The sequence below is a fragment of the Colius striatus genome, chromosome 1, assembly GCF_028858725.1.
Source record: "Colius striatus isolate bColStr4 chromosome 1, bColStr4.1.hap1, whole genome shotgun sequence".
Taxonomy (NCBI): domain Eukaryota; kingdom Metazoa; phylum Chordata; class Aves; order Coliiformes; family Coliidae; genus Colius; species Colius striatus.
In genome coordinates, this window is record NC_084759.1 from 128,328,373 (window position 1) to 128,352,899 (window position 24,527).

General features: G+C 37.0%; 1 protein-coding gene across 2 annotated transcripts in view; it reads left to right on the forward strand.

The window, feature by feature from the left end:
- The window catches only part of PPARA (peroxisome proliferator activated receptor alpha), a 37,739-nt gene extending 14,890 nt beyond the window's left edge, over positions 1-22,849 (forward strand). For both annotated transcript variants that reach the window (XM_062007017.1, XM_062007008.1), the window contains exons 4-9: positions 8,953-9,197; positions 11,835-11,995; positions 13,757-13,895; positions 16,444-16,646; positions 19,514-19,961; positions 21,602-22,849. In XM_062007017.1, the coding sequence (XP_061863001.1) occupies positions 8,984-9,197; positions 11,835-11,995; positions 13,757-13,895; positions 16,444-16,646; positions 19,514-19,961; positions 21,602-21,849 (1,413 nt within the window). In that variant the 5' untranslated portion in view covers positions 8,953-8,983 and the 3' untranslated portion in view covers positions 21,850-22,849. The remainder of the gene's footprint in view (positions 1-8,952; positions 9,198-11,834; positions 11,996-13,756; positions 13,896-16,443; positions 16,647-19,513; positions 19,962-21,601) is intronic.
- Positions 22,850-24,527: the final 1,678 nt, after the last annotated feature.

A 24,527-nucleotide genomic window follows, 5' to 3' on the forward strand; every position in this document is an offset into this window, starting at 1 on the left:
TACTCAACCCAAACATGTAAGTGAGGTGCTTGACTTTAGGTGAGATGAATTACTTTTTTTATTTCTGTTGGGGAAAATTGATTTCTGCCTTATATTTCTTTTCTGCCTTAGAAATTACATCTGTTGTGTGAAAGTGAGAGGGCTTGATATTTGAGATAAACAGCTTAATTACCTCCTGAATAGTTTTCTTCTGTCCTGTTATTAGTTACTTCTTGAACAGTAGTCTTGGCAAAAAAATTATTAAATCTAGAGTATAATGAATATGTTACATAATTGAAAGAAACGTTGGAGGAAATAGTGATTATATAATCATGAAGGTAAAGAAAGCAGCTGAACACTTTTAAAGTGGAAATGTTGCATTTAAAAGCGGATGAGTGGTCCTGTTCAGAGACATTTATCTTACTTTAATATATTCTAGGCAATGAGACTTCAGTCAGTCAGGACCTATAAAATATTTTCTACCCCATGCCACTAAATCTTGGGAAGAAGACACAGGGATGTGCCAACAGGGATTGTAGCTGGCTCAGTAACTGCCAAGTGGCTGAACAGTGACTCTTAGTCATTTTGTCACTGTTCTCTGTATTTTGTCAGTCTCTGCTTTCCCCACCTTTCTTGTCTGTTTAGTTTTTTCTTGTTTTTTTAATATGTGTTTCTGTGTAGAGTCTGCACAAATTTTTGTAGATGAACAGCGTTCAACAATCATTTCAAGAAGTATTTTGGACTTTGGGGGCTTTGTAGGTTGGAATATTGTTGCGAATGCTGATGTTTTACTGATGTCTTTGTACATGCTACAGGTATAAGCAATTCAAAGTTATCTTACTTAAGGAGATGGGATAGTATTTTGTGCAGTAATACAGGATGACTTTGTGTATCTTGCCTTTAACTGAGTATTTTTATAATAATACAAATTGAGGGCTTAGATTGTTGCTTGGCAGGGATATAAAAGTTAAAGTGATGTTCCTAGAGCCTTAACTTTCTATTAATTCAGATTATGGCTGCTTTGCACTTGAATAAAATGTAAGGAATCTTTTATGCTTAGTATGGTTACCTCATCTTTGACAACCCTTGTTTGTTTTCTCTGCAGAGAAATGTTTTATCATTGTAATATGTTTTACTGTTGCTAATACTATTCTTGCCACATGACAAGTATATCTTATGTTGGTGTCTCCTGACATATGTTCTTACTTTTAAAGGTGGTTTGCACTAGGAAAAGTGTAGATTTATGGCACTGACTTGTAAATTACACTTTTATAATTTTATTAAGTAATTTCCTCTCTTTTTAAAGCAAAATTAACTGAACAACTAACAAAACAGTGACATTCAAAGAACTGGGATCTTTGTTAAGTTAGTGGGAACCTGCATGCCAAATACCATGTACACTGCATGACTAAGAGTTTCTGTCAACACTGTTATACCTTTCTATATAGCTGGAAAACATCTGTTTTGCATATGCCACAAAATAAATTTAATTTTAAAAGAGTTGTGGTGAGCTATTAGGAGCTGCTGCAACACAGAAGAATTGTATGTGTTCCTGATGGCCTGATAGAGCATATCTAGTTGAAAAATCCTCCTGGTTAGTGTAACATATGCAGTCAGTCGCTTGCGTAGTACTGTTTGCACCTAACCTGCCATTAACCAGCACTGCTCATGTGTGCATCTTCTTATTGCTAATTTACTTTACATGATCATTCATCTATTTTAGTCTCGTCTTTGAAAGTACTTGCTTATGGTGTTGTCTAATTGTTTGTATGGAAAAGTTAATGAAAATTGCTGATTTTCAATAGGAAAATCTTGCCTTTCCCCTGCTTTTTGCACCATGTCTTTTAAAATCCAACCAGACAGAAAATCCTGGGACCAAAGAAATGGTTCTCCCTGGGTCAGTAATTTCTGGTTGAGTTTGGCTGAGCAAAAGAAAAAAAACAAAAAAAAACCACAAAAGAAAATGATTCTCATATTATTTTTGACACTTTTAATATCAATCAACAAAACATCTACAATGTTTCAAAGCTTTGTCAACTTTTCTGGCTTGAGATGAGAAGTTTGTTATCTCTGCATCTTCTGATGAAATTAGAGAAGTGTCTTCAGAGGAGGGAAGTAAACTTGATCACGGTCTCCACTTTCTGAAGCCAGTAGCCTTGCCTCTGTGGCCTGTATTTCTTCCTTCAGGGAACTCTCTTGTGTTCCTCCAGCTCTGCAAGTGCTTATGGATCAGAGAAAGATCTCTTTTTCTTCAGGCAAAGAATGTTCTTCCTTTTTTTTAACAACTGATAAATTAACAGATTTTTCTTCTGCAGACTAACATAGACCAGGTTGCCTTACCAATGGTGTAATTCCACTTCTTTTTAATACACTGCCCAATTATAAGGGCACTTATATATGTGCATGTTACTATAGTGTGTAACAAAAAATAAGGTAGCATAACCAAAAATAAGGTAGCAGAACCAAGGTTGCATAGAATTTTTCATTACAGAACTTTCAAGAGTTCAATTTTACAATTTTAGTACCATTTCTCAAACTTAGAGTTATGTGAATTTTGATTTGTTTTAAAGGTGAGAGTGCTTATAAGTTGCATGTGATATGTTGGAGTACAACCGTGTAAAGGGGAAAAAAATGCAAAGTTTTTCTGTGGGGTTGTTGGGGGAGATGCAAGTGGCAGGCTGGATGAAGAGGTGGCTCATGAAAATGTTTCATCTCATGCACAGTAAATTCTCTTTGTCTTACATTCTTAATACTTAAAAAAACATAGATATGTAAGGTTTCACAGTATGAGAACTGAATTAAATGTCACAAGCTAGAGGAGAAAATGTGCATCCTTTCTCAGACAGGAGACAGGACTTCATATTTTAGCTGACAAATTTTATTTTCAGTTGTCTTTTATGTATTGAAGCTGGATATTTCCAGTATCCTGTAGCTTCTGTATTTCAAGCTCTTCCTATTCACCAAAGTTTTGTCAAAGTATCTACTACACACAATAGTTTTAAATGTGCTGTGTTCATCCACAACATTCTCAAAGTGACCTAGAGGTAATGATTGTTTCAACTTTAACCTTGATATTGGCAAGCAAGCCCTTTACACGATCAATTTGTTTATGCAGTAAATCCAGACTTTGATACTGCTTCTCAGAGGACCCTGCATCTCAGTGACCTGTTTCTTTACAGGGATTATCTCTAGTGTGGCAAGTATTAAATGCGGAAGGGACAGGGGTTTAAGTGCCTTTCCAACCTTTTCCAAAGATGAAGCAAACAACTTATTACTGCATGATTAGATATTTTTCTTTGATAAACTGACCGTGATTTCTTGAAGACCTGTTCCAAACTTATCAGTAAGTTTCTCCTTGGGTATTTGCAGTGTGGTGGTGGGAAAAGGCAACTTTTGAAAATAGACATATTACAGGGAGAACAGGCTGTGAGAGAGCACCGGTAAAATCAGTTTATCCTTAAAACCATAATTACATGAGATTGTGTTCCTATTTTGCTACTTGTTTTCAGTTCACTTTGTGAGTGTTTGTATGTGGGTGTAGCAAATATTGTATGGGAAACTGAGAAAATCCTCTGCCAGTGTCTTTGTGGCACAGATTTTTTCCTAAAGTTTTAAGAGTAAGAAGAAATGTTGACTTACACAGATGCTTGAATGGAATCATCATGCTGCAGCTACCACATCTATTCTTGTAACATGTACAGAGTTTTTTGTAAAGGAAAATGCTCTCTGTGAATATTACTGAAATGAACTCCATACTTATTACCTTTTTTATTTTAGAAGCTTTATTTTCCTACAATAAATGATCAATACATATTCAATGAAACCTGCCAATGAAAGCATACACATGTGCAAACGTGCACAAAATACAGAGAAGACAGGAAGCAAACAGTTAATTGCATGAGTATTAGACACTTTACTTACAGGTTTTCTGTGCTTCTGAAAAAAATATTACTTAGAAGTTTTTCGTTAATGAAAATATGAGTATATTTTGACAGTCTTCACAAATGGTTATATAATGGTTATACTTGCTAAGGTTAATCATTGACAAGGGTTGTAATCATTAAGCAGCTGTAATTTGCTAGTAGTGGTTGAAAGTACAAAAGGGTATGTAATTTAATAGTTAAAACAATAAGCACCTCATTTATGTTTCCCTAGCTACTAGGTTGTTCTTATAAAAATTCAACTAAAAGGGCTGTTGAATTTTAAATATTTACCATAAGAGTGGAAATGTATGGTGCAATTTGGGCAATAGCAGGCATGCTGCTGGAAGAGCTGTTGCCATGTTCAGAGTTCAGCTGTCAAGCCTTTCCTTTTTTTCTGTCAAATAATGCCTATTTTGTTTCAAGACAGACTTCAGTATTCACTTAATCTTTTAAAAATATTTGTACTGGATAAAGGAGTGGTACTTGGAGAGATGAACATGATTCAGTAGGGAACTTGAAGTAATGTTGGATACAAGGAGCCTAGTGCCTCCTGGAACCTCCCCCGCTATCCTGGGGCAGACTACTCATGCTACATTTCTGCCAAGGAATATAATGTTTCTCTGCTGTAAATGATGGTTTTATACAGAATCACAGAATGGTCAGGGTTAAAAAGGACCTCTAGAGATTGTTTGATTCAATCCCCCTGCTAAAGCAGGTTCACCTAGATCAGGTCACTTGGGAACACGTCCAGGCGGGTTTTGAAAAACCTCCAGAGAAGGAGACTCCACACCCTTCCTGGGCAGCCTGTGCCAGGGCTCCCTCACCTGAACAGGAAAGAAGTTTCTGCTCAGGCTCGAGTAGAACTTCCAGCTTGTACCTGTTGCCTCTTGTCCTGTCACTGGGTGCTACAGAAAAAGGGCTCACCCCATCCTCTCGACATCTTCCCTTTAAGTATTTGAAGGTGTTGATAAGGTCTCCTCTCAGTCTTTTCCAGGCTAACCAGCCCCAGGTTTAGCCTAAGAGAACTTCAAGAAGAGAATATCAGAGGAGCAGTGCCAGTTGTGCTCTGCCATCCCTTTCTTCCCTTTTTGGTGATGGCTCTTTAGGGAGACAAATTTGGTAGTTGCCTTTGGATTGCCAGAGAACCATTGTTATTCTTGGCAATCGTTACAAAAACAATGTGTGTAAAGGTTCCTTTCCTCTTTTCTCTCCACAAAATAGCCATGTCACAGGGATAGCCATTTAAATTCCTTTTTAGAAATAAAGCACATAAAAGTGATTTCTTGTTTCTCAACTGGAGTATGTTATCTTCCAGTTCCTCAACTGGAAACATCAGGTATGTAATGTAATGTTTTAAACTTGGTTAGATAAGTAACAGCAAACAGCAGTTAGCTCCAGGTGTTACTGAGCTGGTTCACACTGCCTCAACAGAGAAACTGTACAAAGTTATTCAAGACTGAAAGTATTGGCACAGAACAATACATGATGTTAACCAGAAATGTTTGTAGTTGATTCTTTGTCAGTCTTACTTTGTGAAAGTAATGTTTTGTAAGGCACTCTCCATCTGCAAAGTTACTCTGCATCTTGAGTCGTCATGCGATTGGAAGCAATCTCATGATGTTCTGAATACAAGCAAACGGTTTAGCAATCTTTGTCAGATAATCTACAATATTCTGTGTTGTTTTTCTTTGGTATGTGTCCATACATTCCTTAAGCTTTATGCTAATTAATATTTTTTTTAAGTAGTCTTTTATGTAGAGCCCTTATTAATAGAATTTCTGATTTATTTTTTTTATATCAGTGACTGTGGTCATGTATGTTAGCCATTTCAATTTCCATTTTAAGTCTTCAGATGGGCTTATGAGTTTCAAGTGTAGATGTCTCTTAAATATTTCGTCAGGTTCTAAGCCAGTAGGATTGCTAGGAGAAATGAAGGTGGTTCTCAGAGGCAAGAGAACTGTTGAGCTTTAAAAGAAAGTGATAGTTGGCATTTATTTTACTAAATAGCTTTAGATTATGGAAATTCTGTAGGGACTATCATTGATGGCAATTACCTTCAGTTCTCTATGGAAAGTTATTTGGTTTCAGTTTTCCAATACAGTGTTCTCCTAGGTTTTAAAATCATCAGGTTTCACAATCAGTATTGCTGGAATATTCTTAAAATAAAAGCTACATGAGCCATCCCTTCAAAAAGAAGTTGAGATGTGTATGAAAACACTTGTATCGCTTATAAAATATTCCACTATGATGCTGGCCATCTGGCACAATGTCCTAAAGGGTATTTAATGTATCAAGTTGGATAACTTAATTTGACTGTTATTTTTAAATTCAGCCAATCTGTGAGTAGTGACAGAGCAGCAAACATGACATGCCCAAGTAAAATCAACAATAACATAATTGTTATGTATAACTAGTGTTAGAAATCATGGATCAATTTCTCTTCTTAGTCTCCTACATGCTCTTATTCGCTCTACCATGTGCTAGAGAATATATTTGCATTTTCTAGGTAAAAATACCCTGTTTTGTAGAAATTATAGGAATGGATCTTTACTAAGGGCCCTTACAGTATGAGAAGGCAAGTTAGTAGTAGTGGCTGCATCTGGATTTTTTCCCTACACAAGAAGGGAGAGTGGAATTGTATCTCATTTGATTTATAACATCAGATATTTATAGATCTGGTTCTTTCAATTGGTGATTCCTTTCAGTCTCCAGAATTGTCTATGGTATTTGGTTTTAGTTTTAATAGTCAAAATACAGTGAACCTTCTGGAAACATTGCCGTCTCAATTAGGCTGGACAGATCCTGAAATCTTCAGTGTTTACTTTCACAACAAACTCCATTTTAGAGTGTGAACTGAGTAAAATGTGTAGAAGCTCTGAATTTTGCTATATGTTTGTGTCTGCTACTGGTTTAGTTCTCACACAATAAGCTGTTAGACTGGGGAAAGAAACACCTGTATCTTCGCTCTACAGTGGTATTTGTGTTGTAAAACATGTACCACAAGCTAAATACTGTAACTAGTGTTTTCATGAATTGCAGGAAAGAGAGTCTTAACTAGACACCGTTTAAGTAAACATCAACGTAGTTTTTCATTCAAAAACAAGCAGAGTGATGCATAGAGCTGTAATAGATTGCCCAAGGATACATAAAACATAGTGGTTTGTTCTAATCATCGGAGTTTATGATTACAGTGCAGTTTCAATCTTCCCTTGTACCTGAGGGGTTAAGATGTTTATATTTATTCACCTGCCTAAACACTGGTAGTGGGTACATAGGACTTATCACTGCAGCTAACTGGGAAGTGAAAAAACTGGTACTCTGAAAATCACAGGAGAGTTTTGCCCGGTCTACTTTAAATAACATTGATTAGCTGGAAGGATGCAAATTGCAGAATAGAATACCTTATGTAATATGTTTTGGTTTTTTTTTTTTTTTTAAAATGCTTCCTTTTCCTTACAGTCACATAAGGAATGCATTGGAATACACTGTAGGAGTGACAAATAAACCACCACTGTTTTTTCATGAAACGGCAGAAAGAAGTAGGAGTGTGCACTAAGTGCACATGAAAAAGAAATAATATAAAAACTCTATGTGCATTGCAGGCTGTTACAGGTATAACTTTTAGTCTTCTTCAGAGTAGGTTATTCTGCTCTGTTACACCTGTGTAATACCTTGTAAACGTATGCAAATATAACTGAAGACAAAGTTTTGCCATCAGCCTGGGGAGAAAAAGTTTGATTGCAGGTATCTTGCATTAAATCTTTTTAGAAGTGATTGCTGCCTTTTTGTCATTCGTATGTAACGCAGTAGTGGGCACTTTGTATTGCTTTTAACAGTACCCCTTTAGTCAATTACATAACCCAAAAAATATGTTTTTTCTCTAGAATAAATGCCTGATTTTTATAGGATGGATGCGCCACATTATCAGAGAGAAGGATCAGTTTCTTAATATAACATGTTTAGTGTCGTAGGGATTGAACTGATTTGAACCTTTAAATAACACCAAGAAAGAGTTTGAGTATGGTTTTTTTTCTTGTTATAGCGTAGCGCTCCTGTTGTTCAATCAGCATTTGTGTACAGAGCCAGTTACGGGCAGTTCCAAGCTTCACAATAAAGTGCAGTGAAGAGGCCTTCTTTGCAAAGGGCAGCGCTGAGCAGTAACCGTGGCAACAGCCAGAGCTTCTGCCACTCACTGCCCATTGCGCAGCCCAGACTGCAGCAGCATGTGTTTACGCGCATGTTGAGCAATACTAACCCCAGCGGTACTCACCCCACCGAACAGATTAGCTGCTTTTAGCAGCAGTATATCCATGCAGTACACTTAATAATTCTGCAATACACTTAATAATACCTGCAAGTCCATAGAAAAAGAACTAAAATTTGCAGCATTTTCTGAGGATTCTGTGCTCTTACTCGATGGTGCTGGTGGCTCGTTTTGAAGGCAACTTTAAAAACTTATTTCACTGCAGGAAATAAAACTAACTCCAGAAATTCCAGATAGATTGGATTTGATAAGCAGGAGCACTCTTGCTGAAGGTGCTCTTTGACCCAAGTATGTAGAAAAAGTATTAGTTTGGTCCAGTTCTACAAAGATTTGTTTTCAGTGTTACAAGACCTATTGAACAAATTTAAGAGATGAGAACAGAGGACCAAATCAACGTATATGAATCTTTTAGATAAGGTGAGCAAAGACTGCTCAAACTTGATACGTGTGTGTATTGAGATTTGTTATTTTTCCATTAATTTTGGTGAGAAGTGCATAATGTCTACTACAGAAACACAATATGTAACTTTTACCAGCAACGGAGAGCAAACAAGGTTGATCTTGTCAAAACTTTAATTCATATTTGAAGTATGTGGGGGATGTTTTCTCTTTTCTGTGTTCTCTTGATGATTCACATCGCATAAAGGTTCTGGAGCAACAGAATGCTGTATAATATTTCACTGTTGAATTAGAATTCATGTGCTGTAATTGAGTCAAATATAAATTAATTAAAAAAAACCAGTGATCATGTAAGTATGGGATGTTTAATGATTATTCTTTCACCAGCATAAAGAAGTTTAAGTGACTGCTCTGCTTGATGAAAATGGTGGACACCGAAAACCAGCTCTATCCCCTTACTCCCTTGGAAGAGGATGATATAGGCAGTCCTTTATCTGGAGAGTTCCTACAAGATATGGAAAACATTCAAGACCTCTCTCAGTCACTAGGTGATGATAGCTCTGGAGCTTTAAGTTTAACAGAATTCCAGTCACTGGGAAATGGCCCAGGATCTGATGGATCGGTTATAACAGGTAAGAGAGTTTTGGTTTACCATCAAACTTCCTTCTGTACATGCATAGTTACAAAATTTTTGAACTTTTTAAATGCAATAATTGTTGTGTGTGACTGACAATAGAAATATATAAGGTGATTATAACACAGTCTTCAAAAATGTAAGGCTAAAGTGAATTTATTAGACAAACATCACAGAAAAGTAATGTAAATTTGCTGTTTTAAATTATCATTGCTATCAACATATTTTTCAAAATAACTTCTAAAAATCCCTATTGCTGGAAAAAAGTTACTGTTATGTATTGCAGTCATATAAAAAGTCACAATATTGGACTTCCTCTATATTATATAGGAATTCCTCTATATTTTGAGTTTCTTTAAAATACATATATTTGAAAACTATTATGAAACATTTGCCAAAAATTTGCAATCTAACCCCTAAAAGCTCACCTTGATTTCCAGTATATATTAGTGTATCGATGTTTTGAACATGCTGTTTGCTCCCCCTTCTCAAGAGTAGCATTGTTGAGCTAATGGCTTCTACCCTTGTTAGAGTAACAGGTTCAGTGTGCTAATGCATTACGGAGTCAAAAGATGTTAGAAAAAGGCTTTATTTGAGGGATCAAAATGGAAATAAGTGATATGGGACACTGTAATAATGTCAGTAAGGTACTCCTTTTTGAAACTGTGGGTTTACAAATCTTTTATTAGTAGAGCTATTTTAAGCAGTTTAACTTTCTGGTTGTTTTCCATTATGCTTTGTTTTGGGGGGTTATTTTTAAAATTCAGTCCAGGCTCTGATCACTATTTTGCCTTACAAAAGCAGCAGTAACACAACTGAGATGTACTTCTATGCAAAAGTGGTTGAAATGGTGTGAGTTTTGAAAGAAGAGAAACCTGTATCTTGGAACTATTGCCCAAAGGACTGTTTGTAGAAATACGATTTGAATCTCTTTTGGTTGTAGACTTTCACATGGGAGAGGTACATTCTACAGAAGTTATTTTGTACTGGGTTTATAACATAGTCCTGAGACATAAGATTCTGTAATTATTTCTGTGTATGTGTGTGAAAGTCCTACAATAATTTAGATCAGCTTCTACTGCCACCTTCTAATTGGAGTATTCAGCACTCATTGCAAAACACCCTAGTTTTGCTGATAGAAAAGATGGAATATGTAAACTTTTAAGGCTCAAATGCCATAAAGCGAGTAAAAAGAAATGAGGATCACACTTTAAACAAAAAATCCTGGACTGTGATGCCTGTGGGCTTGGCAGTGCTGGCAATGGAGACTGAGTTGTATGCCAAGGTTTTTTTCCAACGTAATACTTGCTGACCTACATTCATGAGCGTTTCTTAATCTTTCTGTTAAAATAACACACCTATTAATTTGCCAAAGTCATGTGCTGCAAGATGGGAGATAAAAGACATTCTGGCCTTAGAAAATATTTTCCTTAAATAAGGTTGAAACATTCATTTTAATAATTATGGTTGGAATGTGTTAGTTTTGTAACATGTTCATCTAGTAGTACAATATCTAGAGAGTTTATTTCATTGTACAACAATTCAGAAGTGCTTTTCCCATTATAATGAAAAGGCAAAATATCTGGGCAAGGCTTCTAAAATTGCTGGATTGTAAACATTTGTGTTACGTTCCTTTTAATATCTGATTGGCCTTTCTACTGATGTGCAGGAGCACACTTTCACTTTGAGAAAATTATTTAGAAAGAGAAGTTGTCTACCTGCTTTTAAGGCCTCAGTTTAGATGATCATATGAAGAGCTACTCATAGTTTTAAAAGTCAAGGTGTAACTCACCACGAGCTAGGAACACGTCTCCTGTCATGCCATAGCAATAGATCTGATGCACAAGAGAATTTTCTATGGCACAAGAAACGGAAGATGCAACAGCAAGATAAGCAGTTAGTAACCTTTCCAGAAAGAGCAAGTGACAGGTTGAATGGATAGTGTGGTGCAGACTTGACGTCATGAGAGGTTCTGTTTCACTGTGGTGAGGTTTATTTTCCTTTTATATTTTATACTATTATTTGTCTTGAGCAACAGGTACATGTTGAGTACTGCTTTTCTGTTCCTAATGTATGTTATTTGTGATGACAGTATATGTTTGCATTTTTACAGTCAAGAAACTTTCCTTGGTTTATACAAAATATTAATACAGTACTTTATAGTTACTCATTTTAAGTTGTGGGATAAAAAATATTAACGTTTGCATCAAATTGAGAAACATTTGAAAAAAAATCAAAGTAAAAAATGGAACACAGGACAATCCAGAAAAGCTTGCTTTTTCTCTTGTTTTGTGTGGTGCATGTATACATATATGAATCCTCAGGAACCATTGTCACCGTTCTTGTTCATGTTATCAAGGTTACTTTGGTAAGGCTTGTTATTTGTTGGCATTGTATGTATCATCAAAATTAGCAGAGTACACCCTCTGTGTTTTGTGTTTGCAGTGTTAATGGAAATCTTAATCTTATTTCTCAAACACTTATGACCAAGTTATTAGTTCATTTAATGACTATTAACTCATTATTATTATTATTATTATTATTTTAGAACAAGCTGATTTCTGTGTGGATCTAGTATAGAAATGCTATCAATCCTGATAGTATAGTATTTATGAAGTGTTCCTTTTTCTTTTAGACACTCTTTCACCAGCATCCAGTCCTTCATCCATTAATTTTGCCACAGCTCCAGGTAGCATAGATGAATCACCCAGTGGAGCATTAAACATTGAATGTAGAATTTGTGGGGATAAAGCCTCAGGCTACCATTACGGAGTACATGCTTGTGAAGGTTGTAAGGTACAGTTGGAATTTTATTTTTAAGAACCTAAATCGCGTTGCTTTATTTACAGGGTTATGTAGAATCATAGGATCACTTAGACTGGAGGAGACCTTTAAGATCATCGAGTCCAGCCTTTGTCCCAGCCCTATCAACCACTAGACCATTTCCCTAAGTGCAACATCCAACTGTCTCTTAAGCACTTCCAGGGACGGTGACTCCAGCACCTCCCTGGGCAGCCCGTTCCAATGCCTGACAACCCTTTCAGTAAAGAATTCCTCCTCATGTCCAGCCTGAACGGCCCCTGGCTCAACTTGAGGTCATTTCCTCTTGCTCTGTTGCTTGTCACTAGGGAGAACAAACTGATCCCTGCCTCGCTACAGCTTCCTTTCAGGTAGTTGTAGAGAGCGATAAGGTCTCCCCTGAGCCTTCTTCTCTCCAGGCTAAACAAACCCAGATCCCTCAGCCCTTCCTTATATGAGACATGCTCCAAATCCTTTACTAGCTTGGTATGAAGAGAAATATTTGTTACAGAAATGTTTAATTAATATAATTCTAGCCATTACAATTACTAAATTAATAAAGATATCTATGATCTTTTTTTCTGAAATAAATTGTTCAGATATCGTAAGTTGAATCTACACCTTCATCAAGCAAGGGCAGTTCACAATGATAATTTTAATGCTGTTTTTCTGGATCTAGTTAGTTAAGCACTAAAACTACTTAAACCACTAAACTGTGACAAAAAGTTGAAGCCTAATTGCTCCACTAGTGCTTTATTTGTGCTGGGAGTATGGCTGTGAGAAGCATGCGAGTTGGCTGCATTTCCATTATGACTGTAACAAATGCTGAATTTCCCATCTCCACCACATTGTGCCTGAATCACTTAGTATTATTATACCTCTCATAGTTTTAGAGCCAGTCCATGCCTCAGGGCAAATTAGTGTTATCATTAACATATCATTTTTGGGAATAACATGGCCCTTGAATTACAAGATTCTTTTCTTTTTCCTTCTAATGTTTTAGTTTTCCATTTATTTTCTAAATGATAATGTAATGTGAGAGAAATAGTTGTATGTGTGTACATTTTTCTTTCATGCACAATGTCAGAATATGATAATCTCAATATACGTCTCACAAAGTAACGTTGGAGTATCTTTTAGAGTTGGAGAGCCAGTTCATAAGTCTAAATGACATGTTGTTATGAGAAGCAAAATGTTGCAATGACTCTAAATTTGCTAACCCTGTGATTTCATAGTATGAAACTAACCTTACATTGCATTGACAACACATCACGGTAAGATCTCTTGAGTTACGGGCTTTTCTGTAATGCTAACTTCTGTATCTTTGGCTTTTTCTATATGCTGCTGCGTTGTCGTACTTCTCACATTTGCTGGATGAAGAAAAGATGTGTTAAATCTGCATGTTTGTGACTTACACATATGAAAGATGGTTATTTCTGACAGAGGACGCAGAGAGAATGCATACAAAAGCAATATGTTACTTAATCCTTGAGAGCAAATCTGCTTGAGTACTCTTGTCTTTTGGTCTTCTCCCAGGAAAGAGGGCTGAGGGCTGCTCCCACCTTTCTTGTTTTCCACTATATACATACATTCACATACAGCACTTCACTGCATAGTTTCTTACCTTTGGACAGGTTGTACTTATTGTTTTGCTAGTGACATCAATAAACAATAAAAGAAAACCTTACCTGTACGATGGATGTTTAGTAGTGAACATTCTTTCACATTAAATGTTGTTTTCTCAAACTTTTTTTATAGGGTTTTTTTAGAAGAACAATTCGTTTAAAACTCATCTATGATAAGTGTGATCGCAACTGCAAAATTCAGAAAAAAAATCGTAATAAGTGCCAATACTGTCGTTTTCAAAAGTGCCTTTCAGTTGGAATGTCACATAATGGTAGGTAAGAGTGCCCTTAATTTGTTTGTTCCCACCCAGAGCCTACTTCCAGAAGCAGGCACTTGGATAGCATATTGACTTCTGTATATGAGTTGAACCTCACATTTTTACAGTACAGATCATGGCAGGCCACTACAGTTTCCCTAGTGAGTAAGTTAATGTAATAGATGCACAGCTGCCAAATATACTGTTCAGAGTACTACACAATTATGATGGATGTCTGCTTGCCTGTACGAATGTTCATTTAGTTGCTTTCTTCAACCAGAGCTTTGGCACCATTTCTCCCATTGAAGGAAAAAAAAGGAGAATCAATACTGGAAGAATTCTGATCAAGGGCATTCTAGGAGTAGGAAGAGAATAACTAGCTCATTGTGGGAGACAATGATGCAAGATAGAAATCTGTAGGAAATCAGACTTCATTTTTTTTCAGGTTACAGTACAACAGCTCTTGGGCAGATGGTTCAAGGAGTGTAGGGGGAGGGCAAAGATCTGCGCTGATTGTGGAATGGGAATCTGGTAGATTGCTTGTTAAATGGAATGGTAAAAATTCAGAGTGTTTGGGTGGCCAGTTTGAAAATTATGTTATTGTTTGTGCTAACGATTTAAGATGAGGCTGGTAAGCCTATGGCTTGCAGACCAATTTCAACCCACAAGGCAGTCTTATGCACAGTCTGTAGCTTGCCAAGCAGCTTTGGTAAAGAGGGAGAGGCCAAGGCAGGAGAAAGCACACTTTGTGTAGCCAGCCAATAGTAGTTGGCTTTCCCTAAGTAGGCCTGATAGTGTCAAGGCTGGACTTGGGAGCAGGGGCAATTTGGGAGCAAGTGAAAAGTAGGTGAAAATGCTGGTCTAGGTGAAAAACTGTGTGTCAGAAGACCAACTTCCAAAAGGAAACTATGCAGTCAAGGTAGCTGGGGTGGGGATATGGTTGGAGAAGCTGCCTATGACATTGTGGTCTAGAGTTCCAAGCTAGAGACATCAGGAGAGTTGAATTTCTGGTTTTGGGGAGGTCTGGATCCCGTGTGGTGATCCTTGACTGAGATTAAGGTCCATTGGGAGATGGTTGATAGTTTCTGCAAGACTAGCATTACCCTTCTTCCCAAGTCTGCTGCTTGGTCAGGATTGTTCCAGCCAACAAAGTAACATCTAAGGGGCAGGAGTTGAGCAGACAGCTGTGCTGGTTGGCAGGAATTAACATTCAGCTGAAGCTATTTCATCCTACTAAAACATTGTGGGCAGCTGTGCTCCAGCTGAAGGAAGTAGTAGCAGTTTTACAGCAGCAAACATATGGGAGGCAGTGGGGGAAGGAGATGAATGCTAACTTGCAGGCAGTACTTCTCAGGAAAAGAATTAGAACTAGATTTACAACTATGAGCTTAAAACTGTTTTAGTTCAGAGTCGGTATTATTCTGCTTTTCCAATAGACCCGTGGCCAGATTCTGAACAACCGTTCCATGCTGGATTTCTATGGAAGTCCAAAACTATTTCAGATCACGCCTAGAATCACTTCCTTATTGCATGAGAAAATTCCTTGGACGTGTGCAAAGGCTGAATCTGCACAAGCTCTGAATTGCTTGGTCTAAGCAGCGAGGTTTTGACCTTTTGCTGGATAGAGGCTAAAGTGCAGTAAGGATAACTACCTCAAAACCTTGCACTCCATCAGAGGGTATGGCCCCTTTTAAAATGAAGCTGGTTTACTTTTAAATTGAAGAAGGATGTGGACATGCCTGTTTTATTGCTAAATGGCAAGACTACTTGGCCAAGAACTGGGAGTTCTACATACCCAGTCATGTTTCAAAACTCGCGTCTCCTGCCTGTTGGAAAAAAAAAAGTCCTCATGACTAGACTGGATATTCAGACTCTGTTCTCATCCTCTCCAGTCTTGAAGGCCTCATTATTGGGAAAAAAACCACCAAACATTAAATGGTAGGTTTAGGGGGAAATTTTGTTGACTATAGCCTTTGAGCATAAATCCAGGTCTCATGTTGTGTTCTCCCTAGGCAGTACAGATATGTTGAACTGAACATTCAGTGCATATAGAACTGACTGCCCCAGTTGGTTCAGAATCAGAAATGGAATAAGGGCCCAACTCCACTCCAGTGTTCCCTGTGGAGTAACTCCACAGGCAGCTCTCCAGCTGGCACATGTGCTCTCTGCTACAAGCTCCTGACGTGAGCTTGCTTGGTTCTTTAGAATTCCTGACGTGGACTACAAGTTTCATATTGTGAGCTGTAGAACAAAACAAGGAGAAAACAAAATACAACTTCTTAGGTAATGTGAAAGGAAAAAAGTGTGCGTTCCAGCTCATTGCAGGTACCAGTTTGTGTTTTGAAACATCCAACTACCTTCAGTTTATCATGTTGTTTTGATAATTAGTCACAGACTATATTGGAAAAGATGAGTTTTTCACTTATCAATTTATCCTAATAAAAATACTACTTGTACCTTGTTTTTTTCTAGACAGAAAGTCATACTGCTCTAATCAGTAATGGCAAAAGGCATAGATGTTTGTACAACTGATGTTTGCTTTCCCATTATGTCTCCCCATCAGCAATACGTTTCGGACGAATGCCAAGGTCTGAGAAGGCCAAGTTAAAAGCAGAAATTCTAACAGGTGAAAGTTACGTAGAAGATTCAGAAATGGCAGATCTTAAATCACTTGCCAAAAGAATTCACGACGCTTACCTGAAAAACTTCAATATGAACAAGGTTAAAGCCAGAATCATCCTTGCAGGCAAGACTAATAACAATCCGGTAAGTGCTTTAGCTGTAACTTTGGAGTAAAGCTGGCGAGTACATGAGGTGGTTATAATGGTTTGTTCGACTCATAAACAAATATTTTAGAAAACAAATACCATACTAAAAGAGACATGAAATACACAAAAAGAATGCCCATGGTAAATGCAGTTGCTTTTAGCCACCACTGGGACAATAGGAAGCTTTAGGAAAATCAGGTAAATGGAAGCTTGTAACCTTAAAATACAGTACGCACAAGGGAAAGGAAATTAGTTGTTAATTAAAAAAGAAGTGACATGTGAAGTGAATACCTCTTGATACAGATGGGGGAAATTGTTCAAAATTAATTTCCTATTATGACAGGGGAAAAAAAAAAGAGGTAATGTCTGCCACAAATGCCAGGATAAATATCATAATCTTTTAGGGTGTACACGGGCTCTGCACAACTTGTGTTTTAATCAGAACAACGCTAATGGCAGAAGGGAAAAGAACACCAGAGTTAGTAATTCTTTGTTTACAGTTCTGGCCATTTCCTCACTCAGCCTTCCTGGTCTTTACTGTATGGTCACTTTGAAAGGGAGAAGCAAGAAAGATTGTGAAGACCCATACTCTGTAGAGGTTATTTTTCTTTCAGGATAACTAGGTAGCCAAGGTTTACCTAATGCTATCAACTGCTTTTTGTTTTGTAGCACATGAGATGGTATAATGGTACTGCTATAAGGACCGACCTGTTTCACTGTATGCATATTCTTTTTTAATTCTGGTGTGATTTAAGATAGCTATCTTCTACAACAGATTATTTTGCCAACTATTTTAATTTCAGTAACAATTTGCAGAGAAGAGGTTTTACATATGCCAGAATAAACCCCATGTAAATGTGTGGATGAGTGTTATAAAAACTGCAAGCAAGCTGTCTTCTAAGCCATGGAATTTGGCATGTTATAATCTAGTCTAGCCAAGCATACAAGTTTCTACATTAAAAGAGAGATAGATAAACAAATAATCCCAGTCTTTTTCACTGGATTAAGGAGATGTTTAAAATTAAGCACAGATTTAAACTTTTTTGGGGGTACAAGCTGACACAAGCCTACAGTAAATACTATTCTTTAACACATTACCATGAAGGTATCTGCATAAAGTCTTTTTCAGGCTTGTTACCACATCAGAATCGTCAGCTACAATATGTATCATATGTGCAGGGATTCTAGATCGCTACATCCTAAATGTTGCGATACATTGAAGTGATCAAGGCTCTCAGATTATAGTCATCCAATTAACCTGCCACGTGTCTCGGTGAACTTACAAGCAAAAATTAATGAGGAATCAGACCCAGTGTATTATAAACAGGCTGCCTTCTCATTCTTCAGTATGCAGGGAAGAGGAGAGAATTTTCAAGCTATTTCATCACTTCTTGGGAAAACAAACATTTTCATTTTCTTTTGAATTTTTAACAGAAAAATCAGAAGGGTTTGTTTTTGGTAGTTATGGTAATACACCTATTTCTCAACAGTGCATTAACAGTTGAGTGCACTGAATCTTAACTCTTGGCACCACTACCTTTCAGAATGAATTAGTGTTTTTCATGATGACAAGGTATCATTCTTAAATTTAGCTCCTAGGCTCTTGGCCACAACTGTTTTCCACATAGTGAAATGATGATAAATTCCAAAAAGATTTATGGCACCATTTAAAGGGTTTCGAAATGTGGTGGATTTACTCCTTTGCCACTTTCTGCTCATACTCATGGGCACATGGAAAAGTTCTGGTCTGTGTAACTCCAATTACTGAAGGAAGATGGAATGTGTAGTTGCCACTTGCATTTAAAAAGTGGACAACTGTTGGAAACTAGCATGTTGGACAATTTTCTAAGTGAAATAAACGTGTCCCATGAGTTTCTAGCAGAACACTGAACATTCCTCATGATATTTAATACGAGATGAGCAAAACAGCACAGGAAAGGTGCTTTTCCATTTATGGAACTAGACTTGTGTTTTAAGTCAATTGCCATGACTTTGGTAAGCTGGGAAGCACTGGGCTTTTAATTGTTTTTCTTTAGTGAATTGTCCTCTGCTTTGATTACTGCTCTTCAGATATGTAGAAAAATATTTTTTAGTTCTTAAGAAAATCTGAGTGCCTTTTTTTGTATGATATTTCTTCAGGAGACCAGCTCATAATTTTGTAATTCATGTACCTTTTTTAATTAAGGGGATTATGGAAAAGACTTTTGCATCATCTGATGTTCTAGTGGCATTCTGGGTTTGGAGATGATTTAGCACTAACTGTAGCTAGAAAGATGAGCTGAATTTCTGTGGTAGATGAGCTGGGATGTAGTCTTTGACAATCTGGTAATGAAACACAAGAGTAGTACAGGGTTCACATTCTTGTGCAAATATGCTGTTCTATATTTAAACGACTGTCTGTATTCCCCCTAGGATACTTCAGGAAAGCATCAGGATGTTCATCAAGTGTAGTTAGTTTAGGAATCGATAGGAGTGTAGGCAGAATAACCTGGACTTCTGGAGAAGGTAATACAAGTCTTCTGTGAACCTTCTGGGACTTGCTCTGAGATGGATATATGCATACTAAGCACAGTACTTCTGGATCTTCACTGTACCTGCTACGTAAAACTAGATTAAAGATATGTCATCTATATTTACATTTTACTATTTGCACTGTTGTTTGCAGAGCAGACTTGTTCTCAGATACTGCAGTTTGTAGTTCTGTAATATGTGGCTTGTCTTGATGCAGAAATATGAAAGAACTCGAGGTTTACTGAGAGCTGAAGACTGATTAGCATGAAAGTTAATCAAAATTCCTATTATTTAGGAAACCTATGATTAATAACCATTACTTTGTAACTGAATTAGTATTTTTGTTCTGTGTAGCCATTTGTTATACATGATATGGATACCTTGTGTATGGCAGAGAAGACCCTGGTGGCAAAATTGGTAGCCAATGGAATTCAGAACAAGGAAGCAGAAGTTCGAATCTTCCACTGCTGCCAGTGTACGTCTGTAGAGACTGTCACAGAACTTACGGAATTTGCCAAATCTATCCCTGGCTTCTCCAGTCTTGACTTGAATGATCAGGTGACATTGTTAAAATACGGAGTTTATGAAGCCATATTTGCCATGTTAGCATCTGTAATGAACAAGGACGGGATGCTGGTAGCCTACGGAAACGGCTTCATAACCCGGGAGTTCCTGAAAAGCCTGAGAAAGCCATTCTGTGACATAATGGAGCCAAAATTTGATTTTGCAATGAAATTCAATGCACTAGAATTGGATGACAGTGATATATCCCTTTTTGTTGCTGCCATCATTTGCTGTGGAGGTAAGCATTACGTATTTAAGGCAGTAAATGTTAAAATTGTCTTCACGTGAATCAGTGACTTTAATGGAAGAGCCTAGATAGGTCTTGAAGATTCAGTTCTACTACTAAGAATGCCACTTTCCCCTTTATCGTATTGCCTGGAAGATCTTGTGTAACTGTTAACAGTCTTGATCCTTTATTTGGCTTTGCAGAAATGTAGAGGTGCTTAGAAACACCTTTTAGCCTCACTTAGAGAGGAGTCTAGTTACTCTGTTTCTAAAAGCAGGATGTGAAGAGTGTTGGTGGTTTTCAGTTTGGGGTTTGGAGGACTTTGTTGTTATGTTTAAGGCTGGGTTCTAAACAGTATTTGTATCTACCAAATGGTCAGAAAAATAATATGTGATGAGATTGGAGGCAAGTACAGATTATACCTTTACTTTTCTTTGACACTTGCTGATTGCACCATGTAATGAGTTCTGCACAAATGCATAGCTCAATGCACTTGCCTAATTTAAAAAAAAATCAGGTGATAGTATTTTTTAGATTATTTCTTAGTACCTAAGGATATGGGGTTTCGTTTTTGTGTTGTTTTTGGTTTGGTTTGTTTTTTTTTAAATGCCCATTGTTTAAACTCCCTGTGAGTAAAGGAATACAAATGCAACAGTAGTTTATAATTCTTTCTTTCCTTCAGAAAGGAAGGATGTTTGTATTTAAGGTGAAATTCAAAACTATCCTTAAGCATTTTCAAAAAGGGAAATGAAAGATCAAGAAAGTTGCAACAGCTACTCCCACCTACCTGTTTTTGCATTCTGCCAAACTCAGAGTTTTTCACTGCCCCGGGTGCATCCTCAACAAGGACAAGAGATACAATCTGTAAACTTTCATGTGCTAGTTTAGACAGCAAGTTCACATTAAATCTTGAATGACTTTTTCACCATACATTGGTATTTTGACATTTTCAAAAGTCAAGAGAGTTCTTTCTTAGAAGAAAAAATGTTTTGTTTTGGTTGGGTTCCCCCCCACCCTGCCCCCCCGTCCTTCTGCTAGGAACTAGCTTAAGTTTTTATGACGTGTATTTAGTCTGTTGTCCCAGACTTCTTACCAAGAAGTCTGATCTGAAGAGTGAAGGTATTACAGGACTGTAAGTAGCTGAAAATGAGATTAAAGACTAGAAGTGAAACATCCCTAATAAACATTTCTCTGCATCCTTTCAATAACTTACAACACAGCAATATACATGTGGGAACTAAGAGTGAAAGGCCGTATTGCTACCAAACTTCAAGACAAATAGTCACATGGTATTTTTTTCCTTACTGTTTGAATTCTGTTATTGGGATGTACAGGACATAGAACTGGATTCCTAGGCTGGATCTTTCTTCTGATTTTTGGGATGAGAGGACGGCGTGCCATTTTTATTTTGTAGCATGGGTTCTACTTAGTAGTGTGAAATCTCTCCTCAATAATAGTGAGGATTGACAAAACTTTGGCCAATAGAATAAGAATGTCTGCTTTTTTTAAGATTCATTTTGAGCTTCGTTTCACTCAGTGTACAATATAAATAACTATACGCTGTAGCCTACGGTACAGAGTCTATGAAGTAGCTACTCTTAAAAAAGGCTGTAAAATTGTGACACATATTCTTGTGTTTGTTTTGATGGCAGATCGTCCTGGTCTTGTAAATGTGGGACACATCGAAAAAATGCAGGAGAGCATTGTGCATGTACTGAAACTTCACTTGCAAACCAACCATCCTGACGACACCTTCCTCTTCCCAAAACTTCTCCAAAAAATGGCTGACCTCCGACAGCTTGTCACGGAGCATGCTCAGCTTGTTCAGATAATCAAGAAGACTGAATCTGATGCACATTTACACCCTTTACTACAGGAAATCTACAGGGATATGTATTAAGGATTTTTAATTTTTTTTTCCACAATATTTAAAGACAAGAGCAATACTAATAACAGATGGGAGCAAAATTACTTGCACAGTTATCTGCTGTTCACTCAATCCAGAGCATGAAAAATCTAAAGGCTGGGTAACTGGAGTGTTACACTTCTTTTGGTTTGGGATCTTCTGTCTTCTTTTTTGAAAGAGTTCTGCAGAAAAATACTGCTAATGGAGCTCATGAAATGTCTTACAATGGTTCTTTTATTTGCAAATTCAAAGATTGGTAAGGAATATATGTTTATATAATAAATCAGAATGTTAAGTAATGGAAATGAACAAAATTGCATTTCCTCTTGGCGTAGTCATTTTAGAATTAATACATAAAATTCAGCAACTTCTCTCCAGGTAATTGCACAATCATAAAGTTTATGCACTGTTGGCTAATGGTAATTACTGAGAACCAGCTAACACTTTTTCTTACAGCTGTCAGTCTAGGTGTATCGAATGGTTGGACATTACTGTACATACACTTTTAAACATTTGAAAGACCTTTCATCTGCTACTTCTTTAATACTGAGAAATGCAGTATAGCTTCCTAGAGTATGACGTTGGTATACCTTACGATTCTGTTATGAAATGACATGAAATCTGGAGTTATCTGAAGTACAGCAGAGATGCTTCATTCAGGTGTTTCTTGAAGATCAAATGTGCTAAAGGGATGGAATGCTATTTTTTTCAAAAGCGTTTTAAGGAAATATGAAAATGTCCTTGAGAAGAAATATTATACCAGGCACGTTTCGGAAAATTTGTGATGGTACTTTGACTTAAAAATACTGTTTTGAATTAGCAAGAGTTTTGGAGAGACTGAAAAATCTGATCCTAGCCCAGAAAAAATAATTTCAACTACGCAGCATTCTCGTTCAGTGATAGCTTACTCCAAAGTAACAATTGTATAGGAAAGGCACCCTCTTTCTCGACAAGTATCTTGGCAGTATAGAGTTGTCTGGACCTTTTTACTTTTCTGATGAATATTGGTTTAGTTTTTCCAATTGTCCACTTGGATATATTTTTTACTATTTCTTTTTAGGCCTTGTTGTTAGAAGTATTAGCTAGATTATTTTGCCCATGCCCACACAGCCATAGTGGATAAGGTGACAGTATTACCAAGAACAGTGTTTGCAGGTTTCAGTTGTGTAATATTATGAAAGAAAGCACAGCTGAGAGTAAGTTTGTCACGTTCCTAAGAGCAAATTCTGATTTTACCAATAGTACTTACTCCCATGCAAAATAAGCCATAGGGAAACTGCTTGACTTTGCCATTTTACAGGAACTTTGATCAGAGTACTACATAAAAGTGCTAGTTGCATGCCAGACACTGCTATTTCTTTTTTTTTTTTTTTTAATATAGTAACCTCACATTATTATTTCCTTATTTTACCATTTGTTTCATAACACAAAGATCTCAGGAGCCAATCTTGGCATTTCCACTACAGTTAAGCTTTCACTGGCACAGGAAGACACTACATTCTTGTTTTATTCTAGCACGTTTGAAGACTTTAAAATCTTAAACCTTCACTTCAAGAATGCAGTAAGATCAGGAAAAGTGCGAACATCACACTGATTCTTGTTTCAGTCACAATGCTGCTTTCTTTACAGGCCCGCTGGCGTGGCTAGACACAGTTTATCGAAATTACAGGTTTAAAGGCAATTTGGTATTTATCCAGGTGACAGTCATTAGTGTCTGACATATTTAGCGTCAAATATTGAAGATATTGAAGGCCTCAGATTTGGTGATCAGGATAGAAACGATAAATCTGTACGCACAAAACTCTCCCTTTCCCTATCTCCAGCTGGCAAAGGACGAGTAGGCCTCATGTTACAGCTGCTTCTAAACACTTCATTAAGAGAAGATTGTTGGCCTTACCAGGAAACAGCAGATGAGAAACAGATTGCCTTTTGTGTCTTACAGCAGTGCACAGTGTGCCCTCAGAGATAACAATCTTAGCAATGATGCTGTGCTTCATTCTTTGAGTCAGACATATTTCATTAGGAAACTTGTGGGGTTTAGACATAAGTCACTGAGCATTGAAATAACTGATATGCATTATTGCTTAATCAAAGAAATTGACAAAATATCAGCCATTCTGTGACGGCATACTGAAACTCTAGCAGCCAACACCTCTACCTTCTTAAAAAAAAATGTAAGCTGTTTTTTTTTTAAATTATTTTTATTCCCCCCCCCAGCTCAGATTTATGCAAAGGGCAAATTTGAAAGTTGTTTTCCATAGTTTGGGTGTACTGAAGTCAGGTGCAGTCAGTGTGGACAAAAACTGTTTTTCCTGTCCTTGTTCTCAAAAGTGGCTAAAACGCTTTACTGAAACTTAAAAAAAAAACCCATTAAGAACATCAATAATACTTCAATTCTCTGCAAAAATGTAAAGAACTGAAAACAGCATCATTCAGCGGAAGGCATAGTGATTGGCTACAGTAGCAGCTGCTTGTAACAAGTTTCTATTCCGAGCATTAGGAAAGTGTATCATTTGCATTTTTCCTATTCCAGATCCATTTAATTTTGTCATTAGAAAAGCAACAAACAGTTTTTGACTTGTTCTTTGGACATTGAAGTTTGATTTCTCTTTTAAATTAAATGACAAACCTTTCATGAAAAACAAAAGTAAAGAATGCATCTCTGAACTACA